Here is a 19,427-nt window from a genome sequence, read left to right on the forward strand (position 1 = left end):
AAAACTTCTTCCACTTACAGTGTCTATGAGAAGAAGCTGCGTCGCTCTGCACCTGCATTTAGTTAATCGGAATCAAAAGGGAGGATCGACCTTGGCTAAGTGCTTTGAAAGAGAGAATGTTGTGTTTCTCAAAGTTGAAAACCACTTTGAGTGGTCTGCATGATGGCATGTGTTTTTCTCTCGTGGCTGAGCACAGCCACCGTGTGATGTGAGGTGGATGTGTGGGGTTGAGGCACTGGTTTAGGACAATCCTGGGAATTCCAGTTAACTAAAAGAAAAACAGCAGGTGCTGTTTACGAGGGGATTTGAATAAAATGGGAACACCGAATAACGATCAGTGGACAAGTCCCGAAATCAAACTCTGTGTGTGTGCAGTTCCGTTTTCTTTTAGCTCCCGTAGTATCTAACATGTATTTTGGAAGGCAATGTTAAGCTTACTTAGGAGAGTTTTCTGAAAAAATTATTTCCTTTCCATGAAAATGAAACAGTGATTAAATGGTGATTACAGACATACTTTGGACAATTATCAGAGATTAATTTGGATCATATCTAAAATTAAATGGATTGAGCATCATCTCTCAATAAAAAGGATTTATTTCCTCAGTAAAACATGCTTTCTGGCTGTTGCAGTCTCCCTGGGATTGACATTCTCCAGTCATTCTGCATGTTCTGATGTCATCTCACTTCACAAACACAGCAAGTCCATGCTGGTGCAGACAATGCCGTGTGGGTCCATGGCTGATCTCACCTCTGACGTGTCTCCCGTGGACCATGGCTGTGAGCAGGAGAGGTGGCTACAGCCTTCCTGCTCTTTTGGCGCCATACCCCTTGCTTTGCTGGGGCTGGTACTAAAACATACCTTGTCTTTTGTTTCCTTGTGCCCCTAACAGCTCCAGGGGTGGAGAGCAGAAAAGCATCTGCTGCTTTGAACTCTTTCATCAAGTGCTTGCCTGCTCTGCAGCAGGGCTTGGAAGAGGCTTTCTAAAGGGAGTGGAATATTGATTCGGGAAGACCGTTGTTTCGTAGTCAGGACTTGATGATATTTGGATGCAGAAAGATAATTCTGTTAATGCTTCTATCATCTGATGTTTTTTTGTATTTGGTTAAATCAAAGTAGTCTGCAGGCACAATTATATTGGAGTAGGCAACAGTTCCTGTGGAACTGCAAGACAAAGCCAAGCAGTTGTACAAATTTAACTTGCTGTGTTGGAGGAAATATGACAAATGCTTCTTATGTGCAAAATTAGCTCAGCCTTCCCTTATACTTGCTACATCTTTTTAACACAGAGCAAGTGGAGCAACACACAGGACAATGCTGTTAAACTTCTTTATTGTCTATCTTTGCTGAATGTAAAGAGCGTGAAGGAGAGAAAGTATGGTATGAAAAAGTGGAGGAGTATTGGAGAGATGGAGGCCATGAGGGAGGGAGGGAGGAAGGAGATGTGGAAAACCCTATGGTTTCCAGCCTAAGGAAATTTTCTTGTTTTTACGCTTTTAGTTTGTGAGCTACATGTGCACACAGACTGTATCCTGTTTGCTTGCAGTGACTGTCGACAGTGTCACCAGGATGGGCACCTGGACCACGTAAGTGCAGATGCCTCTGCAGGGCAAAGTGGTCATGCATTTTTGGTGTGAAAACCTGGACTAGAGGAGGGGGAGTCTTTCACATGCTGCCAGTTATCAATGCACTTTTATTGGCAGGCAAAGGAAATGTATGCTTTCAGAATGTCTCACAGACAGCGAAATGAACTTAAATGCTGATATATTCGCTATGCTTTTGAACCCTTGCTGAAAAGTCTGTGCAATACATACAATGTCCCAGTTAAAAATTTTTAAAAAATTGAACATCTTCTTTTAAAATTTGCATTGCAGAAGCTGGCATGGAACTCTTTTTTCTCTGTGTGTTGAGCTGTTGGCTGCACTGCATCCCTGGCTAACACTATCTCGTCCTGCAGTCTGACCAAGGCAAAACTGCCTAGTTTCTTACCTTCCTTACAGTAACATACTGCAAGATACTGATATTTCAGGATTTTTTTTAAAGGATTTTTTTTTTTTAGTGGCCTAGGAAGAAAAAACACTGTGATAAGCTTCTGATAGTGTTAACAAACTTCTTTTGGCGAAATGTGAGATTGTTCAGATTCCTGTTTATCTTGAGAAAAACTTAATGTTCTAGTCTGTGTTACTGTTTCTTCAGAGCTGTTTGAATTGCTGATTTTAAACTTGGGTTGAAGATGCTTCTGTATCTGTTTGATGTAATGCTAAGTCATGGTGTGTTCCCTCAGGATACTTACCACCACCACTGGAGAGAGGGAAATCTTTCTTCAAGTGCTCGTTGTGAAGTTTGCAAAAAAACCTGTGGGTCTTCTGAGGTGCTCTCTGGCATGAGATGTGAATGGTGTGGCATCCTGGTATGTTATGCTGCTGCATATATTTGTGGGAACCATATATATAGGTGCATGTGCTTGTTTAAACACTTGATACAATTTATTTGTACACTGTATAAATATATTTTATGTACACTTTGTAAATACACTTAATTTATATAAATATATATATTTATGTGTTAGATGGAAAATCTTCCTCACAGTCATTTTAATGAGCAACTCTCAAAATTGCAGTTAAGCTTTATGTAAATCCAGTGGAATTAAAATTTAGCAGGGGCTAATCAATATGAATTTGTGCTTAGAAGCCTGAAGTCACTATTTCTTTGTTAAATCAGAATTTCTTTCAAGTCACGTAAATTCTGCAAGGTCAAAGAAAAAACTTATCATTCTAATATGTTTACTCATATTTCAGTATAGAATAGGTCTTAGCCTGTGTGGTTGGGATTTTTTTAAGTTGTCAGTATCAGTTTCTGTGTTTTGCCGTTCATATGACACATGTCTGTTTCCTGTGCAAGGTGATGGTGCGCTTCAGTAATCTTCATGGAAGCCACAGGTTTTCACATACTGATACACAGTGAGCTGTGTAGATAACAATTGGCCCACCCACTTAATGCCACCTCGTGTTAAAATATGATGAAAGTGCAAAGCAACACCTGATGAGGTGGGAACTGAAAAGTATATGTAATATATCATTAATTTGACACTTAATGCAAGATGAGGTACTCTGTGTAATAATAATTTAAAATAAAACTCTGAGGTTATTCAGTATTTCAGGTATGATTTGAATTTTTTTTTAATGTTGTGGGGTTTGTATTTTAATCTGGTTCATAATTTCCAAGGTGGGAGGGACTGTCTTTGAGAAGAGTCTAACAAATGTAACATGCTATATGGCCATAGATACCAAGGTAAGTGTATTCAATAATGGTAGAAGATCTTGCAGCAGTATAAAGGCAGAAACCAACCAGTCACATTTTGGAATAAAACTTAAAACACTGTTATCTCTGAATCAGCAAGTGGGTAAGAGGATACTGCTATTTTCAAGCTATTCAACTTAACCTGTGCCCCTTTCCCATTTGCCCCAGTAAATATCTATATGGAATGGAAGATTCCGAGTTTGAGACCAAAACTTTAAACTTCTCCATATTGCTGTATAAAAACCTTTAGTTTTTGATAGACCAGATTTGTGATCCTTGAAAGTTCTTCACATATTAAGACTTCCCGCTGTTGGTTATATAAAAACTGAAATGAACAAATGAAAATCTAGGGTGAAAAAATGAGCCATTCATTTCATGAAAGCGATTAACAAAAGATCTATGTATGTCCTAACCTGAGTTATGCAATTCCAGTCACATTTTGTTATAAACAGATTTGCTTTCTTTGTGTATCACTTAAGTTCTTAACTGATGCTGTTATTTATAGGCTCATGCTGCTTGCTACATAATTGTCACACCAGAATGTACCTTTGGAAGATTAAGGAATATGATTCTTCCTCCGAGTTGTGTGCAGTTATTTTCTCGCAACTTCAGCAAATTGCACTGTTTTCGAATATCAGAAAATTTGCAAACCGAATCAGGTAAAAATTTCAACTTGGAGTGCAACTAATTGATGAGTATATTTAACCTAGTGTTGTAATTCACTGAAGCATATTATTGCTAATTTTTACTGGCTTTTGTGGCAATACTGTAACTTCTTGCTATTTATGGGACAGGTTAGAGGTTTTGAAATGCACACTGTGTGCAAAAAGCAGAAACTTCTCTTTACTGGTGCAGGGCAATTTGTTAACTGTTCTTGAAACACTAAGTGCACAGAAAGTGAAAAGCTGAAATCGAAAAATTTGTGGTGTGTTATCGTTGCTACACTTATTTGTGATATCATGCATACGGATATTTTGACTTGTCTCTTGAATTAAGCATCTGTCCTTTTAAGATCTTTGTGCTGAAATGAAATCATGTGTCTAGCCAGGGTAATGTTCTGCTGCCATCTAGAGTGAATGTTTAACAGCTCTTTAAGAATGAGAGAATTTTTTTTAAGTATTTTCCAGTTACTGAAGTATTTTCCAATTTATATTTTGGTTATTATGCTCTTGTAAAGCCTTTTTTTTTTTGGTGCCTAAATACAATAGGAAAGGAAATAAAAGGTAGGCAAAATAATAACTCACGAAAATTAAATGTTTTCAACTGTGCTTTTCTCAACCTTACAGGTTGCTCTTGAAATTTCTGCTTGGAACACATAGGTTTGGTTTTGGGGAGGGGAGCTGGTTGCTAGCAAGAGCCATGTGTTCTCATGTGCAGAAGCTATAGCAGGAGTCCTGTTTCTGCATAAACTGCATGACCCTGGGTCTGTGTGACCCAGATACACTGAATGGACTTACAAAAGTGCCCAGGCAGAGATGAGGCATTAGCTTGCTTTTGTGGATTGGTTTTTTTCAGTGACTTATTTTTCTTGTTAGTGAATTTGCTTGCTAGTGGGAGAAGGTGAAGTACAGCACCCACTTGAAAGTCATGGAGTTTTAATGCTTCCAGCATAAGAAATAACAGAAATTAAACAGTCTGGATGGGCTTGATTTTGCTGGAAGACTCGTTTTGAACTTTGATTCAGGTCTATTGTTAGATATTTCGCAAGTGTCCCAAAGCTTAAGTGAAGATGTGTTATTATTACTAACAAAAGATGTGTTATTATTACTAACAAAAGTTAATCACAAACATCTTAAATAGTCTTTCAGTATGATTTTTCTGATGTTAACTAAGTTTATCTTTTAAACAGTGGTATGCTCTTTTAATATGTCAGAATTAAACTTTCTCACTTTTTAATTTTTAAAGCACCTCTAAGTAACAGTTTAATACAGAGCTTCTTGAGTGAAAGAACCCAGGTTATAGCAGCACCTTCTAGTCCCTTTCTTCAGTATTTTAAGTGATGGAAGAAGGTTTTCCATTTCAGGACTGTGGGCCACAGCTGTGACTCAGCACAAGGCATGAAGAGGAATGTTTGTGGTGTGGTACCTGCCTTGCAGTCTGCTGTGCATAAAGTGTTTTGTTCTGTTTTTCCTTGCCTGATGATGGTATGTGATAATTAGTTTAGCACCTAGGTCCTGAATGTGCAGGTACTGGTCTGGTGTCTTCACATGTGACTCCTTTTACACCATTCACATCCTTGCTGGATGTTTTGCCATTCTCAGTCATCTGCTGGAAATCAAGTGTCTGCAGGTCCCCACCAAAAGCACCAAATACATCGCTATATGGTCTTTTTCTCTGCCCAGATTCTTCCTCAAAGGCAGAACCAACAATTATCTTAAACTATTTCTCACATCATCTGTGTCAAGGAAACTCAGTGCTCTGGCCTCGTGGTCCTTCTTGTTACCCATGTTCACAGAACAAACCTGCGTTTTCTTCCAAAAACCCTCTAGCTCCTGGCACGTGCTGAGTTAGTGAGATGCATCATGAGTCCAGCAGCTCCCTAACACTCTGTTAGGATGTGTTTGATGCTCCTTTGAGCATGAAACAGCTCAGGACAGCTGCCTCAGGAATTGCTGCTGCTTCTCCAAGTGAAGGCATAGGCTCTGGGTGGCAAATCACAGATCTCAAAGATTGTGTGCCTGTTAGGGATGTTTCAGGGGAGCAAGGTGCTCCTCTGTTGGAGAATAATTAGCACTTCTGTGGGACCTGTTGTGGAAGCACACTTGTTCAGAAGTTCTCACGTTCAGAAGGGGCATGCTCAGAGGGTGCTCTTCTATTGCCACAGCTGACAAAGGACATCACTCAAATTATCCTGAAAAGACCAGTCTGAGGTACCAAACAAGTGTTGGCAGTTGCCTGGATGAGTTAACTGCTGCAGGCATAGCTCTTCCCACGATGGTGTTCGGGAAGTGCTAGTTGCCTTGTCCCATGCAGTGAATGAGCACATACATCATCCTTGACCTGCTGGGGACCATTTGTCCAGATTGCCTTTGCCAGTGCATAAATGCTGAGCTTCATGTCCAGCATCTCTATGCTGTAAGAGGCTTTTCAAAACTCTCGAATTACCAGGGGAAGCACTGGTAGAGTAGTTATCTCCCCTTCCTACAACTGACTCCCATCTCAATGAATTTCAAAATAAGTCACTGAACTTCACTGGATTAGTTTCAAGATGCTGTTAGTATACATATCCCTGCTATCCTGATTGAATGAGAAAGAGTAACGAAACATGTCAGCTTCTTCCCATCTAAACTGAGAAGAGGGTTGGGAGCAATCAGGAGCAGTGATTTCTTATTGTTGTATTTACTTACTCTTTTTTTAACCTGATTTTGTCTGAAGTGAAATTCAAGAAGGTATTCAGCTTCCTTTTATTTCAGGGTATTTCAAGCCCATACTGTCTAAATTTCTCTCCAATTTGAAACTTGATCTGTTTGTCAGCTATAACAGGGAAAGTATTTCAACACTTCTTTTCTATTTTAAAAGCCCCAGCCCAAAAGCGTTATTGTTGGTCTTTCTTGCAGTCACTTAAAGCAATACATACGTGTTCAGTAAGTTACCTGGTGTCAGGACTCCTGCCTAGCAACCTTCGTGACATGCTGTGATTGTGGTTCTTTGAAGGTTTCCCTGCTTTGGTGTCTTGACTTCCCCAGAACCTCTTTTGCTCTGAAGATCTGTCTTTACTGATTTGATTATTTCATTCTTGTTTTGTGCTTTGATTTCCTGCTTTCTCCCTCAGCTGCAAGGCATAGTTTTTTTAAGGGTGTTGCCTGCCTTATATTTTTTGAGAGCTTTGCCTGCATCCGAATCAAGACTGACTGGGAGTTTCAGTGGGTGTGGGTAATACCATTATATGATAAGCACACCAAGTTGACTTGTGTTGCACGCTACTGCTACCCTTAGAGAAGAAAAACTGATAATGTTTGGATTTGCACTGGCCTTCTTGTATGGCCCTGAGTGTCAGGAATGAGAATGTAGTCAGCATGTTACCTTCAAAAGCAAATGTTCATAGCATTTATTTTAATTTTAGCATTTTATGTGTAATTTTACAGGGTGCGTTATTAGCTGACAAGTTAGCTCCCAGCTTTCAGTGAGAGTGATGAGCTGCTGTCAAAGTCCTCTTCTGGAGAGCAGCAATTTCTTCCTCTTTGTGTGTCTGCAGATTTATTTCTCAGTTGTGGAAATTACTTACACCTGTATTTCTGACTGTGAGGCTGTTACTGCAGTTCCTGGATTGATTTGGTGATTGAAAACTTAATGGAAACCGTATATACTTCAGTCATAGATAAACATTGCAGCTTTAGAAAGGGATGAAATGCAGTAGTTGCAATATTAATACTAATCGTGGAAGGATCTCAGGTATGCCTTCACTGTAGTTACATGGCAGTGCAGATTTGGGTTTTTTCAATGCTGTTTTTATTGTATTAATTACTATAGGTAGAAAAAGAAAGTGTGCTTTTCTGTCTGAATCCTTTTGTGCTAGCTTGTTTGGTGGAAATTGCTCTTAAATGACAAACACCTTTTCCCTCCCCCGTAGTTCAAATTAACAGAAATCCTTCCTTTAAATGTTTCTGTTTTCACAGATGAAGATGATGATGTTGATGGTTCAACACAGGGATCAGCAAAAGATGTCCAGATTTCAACAGACTCAAGTAAGCACAATTTTAGTAAGTGGTGAATAGTCACCCGTTCCAGTCCTTATTCATATAATCTTACCTTGTATTGCCTTATGACAAAATATTAAATGCCTATTTTTCTAATGCTAGGTTTTAATTTGAGGTCCAAAGTTTTAGTCCAACACATTTATCCAAGGCCTTACAAATATCTTACTGCTATTTTCAACTGGTAGATGGGCATAATTGATAATCTGTTTATTATCCTGACAAAGAAGTCATTTCTCTCACCTTGGTAACTGAAGAAAGAAAATGTGATGTTAACAATTTGTAGAGATAAGCAACTAATTTAAAGGGCAGACAGCATGTCTTTTCAAAGCCTTTTGCTTTTAGAATTACTGGATCCAAATCTTACTAAAGACTCCAGGTGGATTATTTTTTTTTTTTTAGTTGGGCATGTTGCAGTAATCAGGATTGAGATGGGCTAGTTGCCTCCTGTTTGGTTAAAGTCTTAAACAACTCTGCAAAACTGCCTGGGGTTGGTATCAGCCAAACTCATAGTTTTCAGGAAATGAAGTAAACCCACAATTTCGGGGCATCCTACCCCCATATACGTATTAGTAACTAGAACAACATGGTGCTTGCTACCTAATGTAGCTGCGTGGATTGTTGTAAAAAAAGGAAATTTCAAATCAATAAATATTAATCTTTTTTTTAATCCTAAAGTTCTTACAAAATTAGGAGGCTAATTGTGCAAATGCTATATGGATTTAAAAAAAATTCAGCTCAGTAAATAATTCAGTTATGGAAGTGATCTCAAACATGCTCTTATTTCACTTTTTAAAATTTGAAACCGGTGTCTCTTAATGATTCTAAGTAATGATTCACCACCACACTTCCTTGTTGTGGGAAAAGGCTCTGACTAACTGCAGTTTATCTAAGAAACTTTCACTTTTTCCAGTGTTTTGAGTGGCTTAAGTGGTTGAGTGTGAGGACTTTGACATTTCAACAACTAAGCCTATTTCCCTATTGACTGTCAAAGAGAGCAAATTAAGTATCCAGATATTCAGCTGGATTGATTGAAAGTACTAGTACAGGCCAATTCAGCTTTAGTTTAGCCTTCCCAAAAGAAGGGGAAAGATGTGAAAATTTGGGGAAGGATACAAACTTCAGTATCTCATTTGTTCATATACACTGTCTGTCTTTGGACTGGAGAAAGCAGCAATAGATGGTACGTTTTCAAGGCTCGTGTAAAGCCATTACTTGTGTTTTAAATAGAACAGTGACATTAAAAATATTCCTTCCCCCTAATGCGTTTTCATAAAACATAAGACAATGTAGAACCCAGTAATTTTGCTATGATTTAGAAAGCTCAATAATAACCATACTGACAAAAAGAGTCAGAAATAGCATTTAATGATAGGACAGACTGTGCTGATCAGATGCAAGGCAGATGCCACGCAGTACCAATGAGCAACGTCTTTAAATGTGACCAGCTTCCTTTATCTCCTTATCCCAGTATTTTCCCGTACTTCTTTCCCAAATCACCTTGATCTCTCATTTCCCCTGGCTTTGGTTCCTCTCCTAAACTTCCCCTAACAACTCTTAATACCGCACCAGAATGCTTTTCACAGGCATCTCATATAGCCCTACCACCTGAGCAACCTCCTTGGTCAGTGAGGTGACTCCCAGAACTTCCCCTGTGGACTCATCTGGGGAGTGCCACCCTCAGACCATGGGATTGAGGACCTTGAGTCAGCTCAGGACATGGCTTCTCTGATAACTTACCTGATAAAGTTATTAGGGGTCACCTTGTAGCTATTGTGCTTTTGTGCCTGTCTGTGTATATGAAGTCATAACCTATCAAATTAAACACGAGTGACATGGTTGTAGAGGGCTGGACCTCTTCCACCTGCCTCTAGATAATAAATATTATAAATTTTGTTACATTTGTATAATAGGAATCCAGAGGGAGCTGCTCATTAGCTTCTGTGTGTTGACTCAGTACCTTTACCACATCTTTTGCGATGTTACCACACTCTCCCTCGGGAGTGCCTGAACTCAGTTATGTTCCAGAATATTGCAGCTTTTCTTAATTCCAGGTCTTTGTGTTTTAGGGGTGCATATTTTTAAAAATAGTGAAAAACAAGTCAGAAGAAATTGAATAATATTGGTATGTAAAGACATACTTTTTCCATAGGAAAGAAGCCAGTAGAAAAGGGTGCAAAGCCTGTAGACTAATACTGGAAGAAGATTTGAATTAGTGGTCTGCATTCCCTTTTGTTTCTTTGCTGTTGTAATAGACCTGTTGAGTGAAGTCTAAAGTTAAAAGATCTAAATCTTAATTTTGGGAGCTTAAGTATGCTAAATCAACCATGAAATTTAGTCTACCAAGATACTGAAACCAAAAGCACAAAATTAACATAGATTTAATAGGAGCATGGAGCAGGTTTGGAAAAGGACTCTCCCTGCCCTGTGAGTCTCTCAGCACTCACTGGCTGAGAGTGAACTGTCCGATTCAGTGAGTGTCTGTCTTACACAGGACAAAATTCAACCATCCAGAGAAAACCCGTTCTGGAGGAGGTTTTTAGAGGAATCTCTTTGAGGGAAGAAATGGGAACTGCAGTGTTGTCAGCAAACATAGGTTTCACAGCATGTCCTTCCACAGACTCAGTTTTGCCCTGACTGTGAGAGATAAAATGGTTTTGTGTTAGATAGACCCAAGTCACTGGCTTAGAGCTTATATGTGTTGTCTCAAACATGCTGACAGCGCAGAGGAGACCTTCACTGTAGACCTGCAAGCAGGAACAAACTGTTTTCTGGAAGAAGGAGAGACAGCATATGGGGAGGGATTTTCCCTGTAAAGATACTTGGGGAAATGTTCAGCTTTCATAAAAAGGGTCAGTGTGTTCTGCTCTAGCTGCTTACAGATAACTGCACATGTCACATTTTTCTCTGAAACATGATTTGAGTGGATTTGAAGCTGGTGAAACCAGATCGAGTGGTGATATGTATGGCAGATGCTTGCAGAAGCTCTAAAAAGCAAGAGGAGAAGGGTGAAGAAGTGGCAACCAGAATGGGAGGATGGCTGTTAATGCAGATTTGTGCTTCAAAATTGTCTTGAAAATAGGGGAATTTGAGCTGCTCATGAAAACAACTTAAGAGAAGGGACACACCTGCAAATAGCTCTCCTGGAAGATGAAGAGCTGGAGAAAGCAAGAACCTAGGATTCTGAAAGACTGTCTTCAAGGCCAATAAGAGAAAAAATACACAGTTCTTAAAAAGCTTAATGCTGCCTTGTAGCTTATGAATACAAATCCTGAAATAAACCAAAATTTGTTAGTCCACTGTTGTAATATGAAGCAGCAGTAGAGAAGGAGAGCAGAAAGCGTGTGGATAACAGAAGTTTTGTTTGGAAGAATGGTTCTTGTTAAACTGTGTTGCTAGAATTTAGTCTTTTCAGAGTGATTTTCACCAATAGGTTTGGTGTAGACCTCTAGCTTTCTTCAGTGGCAAAAATATTCAGGACTGCATCGTTTTCCTATCTCAGTCTCAAACCACATATAAGTCTTTTCAGAAGCCATGTCCTGTCTGTGGGGATTTGGAAGTCAAAGGGAACATGAACTTCGGACTCACCAAATGCCTGTTTATCCTTTTCCCAGGAAGACTTGGTATCTTAGCCTCCAAAATCAAATTCCGTAATTTGGTAAATTATGCCTGAAGTTGACCTTTTGTAGTTATTTTCCCCTTGAAAAGCATGAATAATAGGTTATTTTCAGCTCAGTATCACATGGTAAAAAGAAATTAATGTGTTTTTCAGGAGAAAGTCCTGATACTGTGTAGTCTAATCCAACAGGAAAAGATAAGACACTTACCAGTGAAATGTCAGTATTGCAAAACAGGGAGTAACTCCTTTAAATACCAAAATTTGATACGTGCATCTGTTGCATATTAGCCTGGGTTTGTTATTTTTAATATATATACTAAGTAGAGGTATGTGGACTTCATGTCTGTAATTGGATCATTTTCTAATATTTAAAAATTGCAACAGGTGGAAGAAAAAGCCTTATCTAACTTTAGAAGTGGTTATAGTTGATCTTCTTGGCAAGGCTAGTTAGACAAATCAGACTGGCATGAGACACCCCTTGACTTATATGTGTTGGTTATGCTCTTCACATCCCCACTTCAGTGGGGAAGTGTCTTTCTAGGTGACTAGTTGCAGTATTTAGCTGTCTGTTCTTTTGTTAATGCGTTCCCAGAAGCTCGTGTGCAAGCAAGCCATCTTTCATCAGGTTGCAGTAAAAGTGTCCCTTGTGAGGAAAGTTGAACATGGTTTCTGTTTTGTGTAATGGATACCAGATTACCTTAAGGAAACAGGGCTGAGCATAAATGTGTATTTAGCTAAGGAATGTGCTTGAGCTTAGGACACTACTACTGCTCTGTAGATCTAAACTTCTCCTTGTAAACCAGTTTTATATATGAGTCAAACCAGCTTTTTGAAACATTCGACTGGCCTTAAGACACAGAGAACTCATAAAAAATTCTCCAGTTAAAATTGCTAGGGATTCTCTCATGTCAGCTAGTATCTCATAAGAGCAGACAACAAAGGCACTTTGAATGAAAACATGTACTAGAACTTGGATGAATGTTTTTATTCTCAGATGGTTGTCTACCCTCTGGATTGCTTGAGATAACAGTGGAGATTTTGATAATGTTATTAAAGTCCATACTCAGAACATCAGTTGTGCTGTCAGTAACCAGTGTTTGCTGTGTTTTTTCAAGTTGTGTTAGCTCTAAAGAAGGTCACATAGGACACAGTGTGTCTTTGTTAGAGTTTGTCTATGCTACAGTTACCATGGTGATCACTCTGGCAAAAATCTGTTTCTGAAAGATTTTCACTTTGTCTGGCATAAATCTAGCAGGGTTTAGAGGGGTGGATCTTCTGAGGCATGCTATAGTCTCAATGGAATGGCAGTAGAGTTTCAAGGGTACTTTAGAAGTAAAAGTTGATGGTATTTAAATCTTCCTTATATTGTGACTAAAAAGAATTTGACAGAAACAACCACTGCGTAGATAATTGGAGGACTGAAAATCCAAATTCAACTGCTAATACTACTTTTAATATTAACAAAAATACTTTAAAAGTCACAGTGTGTCATACCATATGTCCCAAACTCACTTCTCCAGTAGCATTATTCATTTCCATTGCTATAAAGAGCGTACATTGCACATGGAAAATTCTGTAATTATTTTCCTTAAACAGACATAAAAAGTTTCAGATAACTGCTTTCAAGAGTACTGAGGGAATAGTCATATTGTAAAGAAGAAATTAGAGCTGTGCTTCCAAAGGTCATTCTTCTTGACAGGACCAGAAGTAAACCTGCACAACCAGAAACCCAAAGATCTGTAATGTTGTAGATACTGTGTAGAAAGACAGGAATTTTTTTTTTGTCCTTCAATTTGATTTTTGTGTAGGATTTAGCTGTTTTCCTTCCTGCTTAAACCCTTTGTGCTTTCATATCAATGTCCAAGAAAAAAACAGAAACAAATAGACCTCAAGGGCCTATGCTGGGACCAGACTGTTTAATATCTTCATTGATGACAAATAGTGGTATTGAGTGCACCCACAGTAAGTTTGTGGATGACACCAAACTGAGTGGTGCAGGTGCATCATAGAGAAGAGGTGGCATACAGAGGGACTTTGACAGGCTTGAGGATTGGGCCCACATGCAAACCTCATGAAGTTCAACAATTGGGACAACTGCAAGGTGCTGCACCATATCAATACAGGCTGGGGGATGAAGGGATCAAGAGCAGCCCTGCCAAGAAGGACTTTGGGGTGCTGGAGGATGAAAAATTGAATGCAACTCAATAGTGTGCACTTGCAACCCAAGAAGCCAGCTGCATCTGGGGCTGCATCTAAAGCAGCATGACCAGCAGGACAAGGAATGGGATTCCACCCCTCTGTTCCGCTCTCACGAGACCCCACCTGGAACACTGCATCCGACTCTGCGATCCTCAGCACAGGAAGGACATTGACCTGTCAGAGTGAGTCCAGAGGAGACCACCAAGATCATTAGAGGGATGGAACACCCCATCTAAGAGCTAAGAGAGAGGCTAAGAGAGCTGGGGTGGTTCAACCTGGAGAAGGGAAGGCTCTAGGGGCACCTTATTGCAGCTTGTCAATACTTAAAGGGGACTTATAAGAAAGATGTATGGAGATTTTTTACTAGGGCCTGCACTGACAAGGCAAGGGGCAAACATTCTAAAGTAAAAGACAGTTTTAGATTGGACATAAGAAAGAAATTTTTTTTTATAAAGATAGTGAGACAGGCACAGGTTGCCGAGAGAAGGTGTAGGTGCCCCATTCCTGGAATTGTTTATGGTCAGGTGGGATGGGGCTCTGAGCAATGTGAAAGATGTCCTGGTCCATGTCAGAGTGTATGTACTAGATGACGCTTGAAGGCCCCTTCCAACCCAAGCTATTTTATGATTCTGTAATTTTATTTATTCTGGTTTTGTCTATCTGTTTTTGTTTGTGCATGTATCTGTTGTATGGGCTTCCCTTTAAAGAGTCACAGCATGGCTGAGGTTGGACGTTGCTCAAACAGGGCAAATCAGAGCAGTTTGTCATGTTCAGTAAGGTTTTGAATATCATGGTAGAGTCATAGAATGATTTGGTTTGGAAGGGACCTTAAAGATCATCTAGTTCCAACCTCCCTGCCATGGATAGGGACATCTTTCACTAGACTAATCAACCTAGCCAGTTTTGTCCCAGGAGAGACTGAGAAGACTTTGGAGGATGGGAGGTTGCACTGATGACTACTTTGCTGTGTAATGGCATGGCACAATGTTCTCACTTTGTTGCCTAGTGAGAACATCCTTGTACACACATTGTGCCATGCCCAGTGGAATTGTTAATGAAGAAAGGCCGTAAGAAGTGAACGAGTCTACATAGAAAAAGAAGCCCAAGTGTAGCTTTCACATCTCAAAATAAAGAGACATAAGTGTCATGAGAATTAAGGTAGCAGGATTTTTCTTTGAGGGTTAATCTCATTTTAAAAGTACTGCTTTCAAATGTAGTATTAGATGAACCTTTAGTTCTGTGGTGTCTGCTTTCGAGTGACTCAAGTTGCAGAATGTGCACCGAAACAGGGATAAGATTAGACACAGTGTGCATTCAGGTGGTTCAAGAAGGGTAGCACTGAAGTGTCCTTGCAAAGTAGTTATTCACTGCAGTCTTGCCTCATACCCTGTCACTGCAGCATTGAGGTACCCCATGATGCATATTTCTACCTGGGTGTCTTGCTTGCTTTCTTCAACCATCGGTTCAGGGGCGGTTTGGTGGTTTTGTTCTGCAAGTTGCAGCTCTCCTTTTTAACCCTTCTATGGCAAATGATAATTGGCTCATGTGTTCCATTGAACCTAAATGCCAATGTTATTTGAGAGGAAAAGTATTTTATTCTGTACTACAAAGTATTTCCAAGCTGTAAGAAAGTAGACTCCAGCATGTAATGGATCTCCTTTACCGTGTTAACAGACTGCATGATTAACCAGTCATGTAGGCATTGCAGCTGCTGTTTGAGGCTTTCACTTAATATTTCTAACATCTCAAGACTGCAAGTGATAGCTTCTAGTGATTTTATTGCTTTGTGATGAATGCAGGTGTACAGATTTATGATGAGATCAGAGTCTGTAACATTGTGCTATATATACAAAGAGTGACTTCTGTTAACAGTTCAGTCCAACACTGCAATAAGAAGGGTAGATTCTATCAGTGAAGAATAGTCATGTCTGCTGTAAAAGCATGAGCTCTCTGAGTAGAGAAACCTGCAAAGAACAAGCAAAACCGAGCATCTTATCAGGTATCTTCATAAAGATGTGATCAGGAGAGGACACAAGGTCTGTCTTCATGAAGTCTCCTTTTTGATCTCGATTGGTTAATTTGCTTTCCTTTCCACATACAGGTGGTAAGGACACATGTAATGGACTAGTAATATTCATTTGTTCCTAAAACCTCTCAAAAGCTTCTTGTTCTTTGAGAATTTGATTGCACTTTGCTATTGCTCTTAAAATAGTCACTTAAGTAAGAGAGAGACTTTGTCATACAGCTGACTGAGTCATAACTCATCTTTCTGAAAGGTGAACCTGAAATCCTTCACTCTTCACCCTTTCAGAGATGTCTGTGCAACAACCTGTGCTCGACGGCTTGAGCATGGACTTGATAAAGCTTTAGTGAAGTGAAAGACAGCAAAGGGCTGAAGTTCATTTGCTGTACCTTCTTTCTTCTAGATTTTCAGTTGTCCCTGTGTTTTCTCCTGTTACCTGTACACTTAACCAGCTATTTTAAGGACTTTTTTCAGAAGCATGCTCTCAGAACTGTCAGTGCTTTGGGAGCTGTTCTGAAGGGGATGGCACTCTGTCTTGGTCTTCAAGTTGTTCAGCTGATCAGTTTTAAATTCAGTCTTGAATGATGAGGATGAAGAAGTGGAATCATAAACAGTATAGTTATATGTAAGCACTTATAGCAAAAGCCAGGATAAAACTATAGTTACTTGAAATACTCTTCCCTCTTTCCTCTGTGAATTTACCCATGTTTTAAATGAACAGTAACAAAAAGAAATGAAAATATTCAGCCTCAAAGGTTGTCAAGAAGAAACATTTCAGTGGGTTAAAAGCAGATTTTTAGTAGTTCCATTATACCCTTTCTATTCAGGTAGCTTTATGATTCATGGGTATGTTATTGAAATACAGTAATTGTTTCCATTTAGGTAAACAAACATTGAAGATATTTGATGGGAATGATGCAGTGAAACGCAATCAATTTCGACTGATTTCAGTTCCAAGGATTGCAAAAAATGAAGAAGTTGTGGTAAGATACCTGGTGCAGGTCAATATTCCAATGTGATAAAGGGGCGTATGATTACATGTTACAATAGTCAGAAGCTAACAGTTTTACAAATCTAAATCAAAACCAAGAAAATCTGTAAATGGGCTATCTTATTACAACGTAATTAATGCTTTCATGTAGTGCTCTTATTTTAGAGCATCTGAAGAAATGGTGGCTTACACATCTCTAGTATAATGGGGACCACAGTATATCACATTTTAAGTAGTCATTCTGCTTCCTTGTGTGTCTATGAAGTCTGATACTACTGATGTGAGCAATATTGGATAACCATCTCCTTGGATCTTGCTCCTTTACTGTGGTAGTTAGTGGTTTGATGTTTATCCTGAACAGCCACCAATATTGCACTTGAGTTAATCAGCTGTGAACACTGAAGCATACTATAGTTATCTCTGCTCCTTGGCTGTGAAAGTAATGAATTATTGATCCCATACTGGCCACTCACTGGTTTTTCCACTGCTCCATCTGGGGTGGAAAAATTACTCAGTATTAAATCAGGTGTACTGTACAGATCGTAATTTGCTGGACTAGGCAGAGACCCCACACTGTGCAGAAATAAAGCCTGGAGAGGAAATGGGGTGGTGCACAGGAGAATTGGGCATGTTGAGGTCTCAAAGTCGTAAAGGACTTGGAAGAGTATTCTGGAGAATTTATTACTTCAGAATTCTGACAATTTAAAACTAAAGGTCATTAGGATTTTTATCTTGATGCCGTGCTGAAAATCAAGAGGAATTTTGAAAATGGAATGTAGTGTTCTTCATGTGTAAGATCTTTAAGAAAAACTATGCAGAGGACTGAAAACATTTTTATTTAGGAGTGCTACTTGCCTTTCAAGCACATTTTATCAGGCAGCTGTTTTTAATACCAGTTCTCACAAGTGAGTTACTGGGCTGTATTGACTGCAGCATCTGTGTTAGCAGAGGTGCTGCAGGCATAGGCATGTGACTGCATGCATCTTGCAAGGACAGATCTTACTTTTCGTCTTCAGAGATGTTCAGGGCAGACTTGTGGCTGAGAAACTCTCTAATTTTCTATATCCCCTTAGTGCAAAAAGATTGAGTAGGCAGAGTTGGGCACGATCAAATGTAATTTACCATTTTCCTTGTGCAGTAAATCTTGCATGCAGTAAGTGTAACTTTACTGGTGCTGAATTTTTACATCTGGTTTTAAAATGACTATCATTTGCCAAAAATACTGTGGACTGTGTTCAGATCCATTGATATCTCAAGTTTTCTTTTTTCATGTTCACTAAAATTTGTTTTCAAAACTTCACTCTTGTTTTGGTTTTTTGCCATTGCTGTTTATCTACATCTCTGAGCTTAAAACGTGCATTAAAGGTCCATTTCACAAATAAAGTATTCATACATGTCTGTGGCTACACGTCTTAATGATGTCTTTTCAAGTAAATGTTAATTTATCTTGCTGTGTTTTAGGAGGCTGCTTTGAGGGCGTACTATATAAATGATGACCAGCAGGAGTACGAGCTGCAGACCTTCACGCAGCAGGTGCTGCTCTCTGATGATGTTATCAACAGGAACGATGCTGCAGAGGACAGCAACTTGGGCTCAGTATTCCGAGAATCCATTCCTGAAGCTTGGATCATCAGAGCCAAACCAAAGGACGAGGAAGTGATCAGAATTTATCCTGCCTGGCTAAAGTGAGTATTTTCCTACTTGATCACAAGGCTATGCTGCTTGGCTACATTTGTCTGCTGTAGTCTAGCCCTGTTTGTTTCAGTTATTGAAGCTGCAGAAGAATAGCAGAGAGTGTAGTTTCCTTTTCTGTATTTCAGGATCCTTCTGTTCATTTCTCTGAATGAGTAATATGCATATTATTCATTTCCATGCCTGGAAACTCTTGGGTTTCTTTACAGGCATGGAACATAGTGTACAGCTTCTGCAGTACTATTTTCATGTATTTGGTCAGGAAGATGCAACTTCACATTGACTGTATCTGTAAACAAATGATGATATGCACTTCTCACTTGAAAAATTGATTGATTTTTTTTTTAAAGAAATATGAAGTAGGAAGAACTACAGTGTAAGTTCCCATGTGAGATTAGGAGGAAAAAAATAAAGGAAAAAAATAACTGTTCCGTTTACCACTGAGACAGTATAAATTTTAAGCATATTTGGCAGTGAAAACAAAATGGTCTGGTGACCTTTCCATTTCTGAAGAACTGTGGGATCGATCGGATTTAACCATTTGTTCCGTTTGCTGTTGCAGCTACACTGCCAAATTTTATGAAAGAGTTGAAGGTAATTTTGTGTATAAGAGGAAACTTAATTTGCAGTGCTACAATTGTAATTACCAGTTCCTTGAGATGAAAGTCTTTTCTTGTCTGTAGCACTGATACTGCATTTGCCATGAGTCTCAGCGAACAACTTTCTTCAACTAATGCAAATTTGACACCTAGGTAAAAAAGGTACACACAGGATAGGTCAAATGATTGTCCTAAAATAAGTATTTCTTTTCTCTTAGGGTGGGAATGGCATATGTTTCTCTACGAGTAAATAAGGATAGCACGGCGCAGACTGTGATCAAAGAAGTGCTTCCATTACTTGGAAGGCAGGTA

General features: G+C 39.2%; 1 protein-coding gene across 1 annotated transcript in view; it reads left to right on the forward strand.

Annotated features, from left to right (window-relative positions):
• The window catches only part of DGKQ (diacylglycerol kinase theta), an 88,553-nt gene that overhangs the window by 40,154 nt on the left and 28,972 nt on the right, over positions 1-19,427 (forward strand). Inside the window, exons 6-12 of the mRNA XM_027663692.1 lie at positions 1,499-1,584; positions 2,283-2,408; positions 3,804-3,957; positions 7,915-7,983; positions 16,716-16,816; positions 18,286-18,509; positions 19,334-19,424. Coding sequence (XP_027519493.1) covers positions 1,499-1,584; positions 2,283-2,408; positions 3,804-3,957; positions 7,915-7,983; positions 16,716-16,816; positions 18,286-18,509; positions 19,334-19,424 — 851 coding nt within the window. The remainder of the gene's footprint in view (positions 1-1,498; positions 1,585-2,282; positions 2,409-3,803; positions 3,958-7,914; positions 7,984-16,715; positions 16,817-18,285; positions 18,510-19,333; positions 19,425-19,427) is intronic.

Source organism: Corapipo altera, unplaced genomic scaffold (genome assembly GCF_003945725.1).
Source record: "Corapipo altera isolate COAL_440 unplaced genomic scaffold, ASM394572v1 61129, whole genome shotgun sequence".
NCBI lineage: Eukaryota > Metazoa > Chordata > Aves > Passeriformes > Pipridae > Corapipo > Corapipo altera.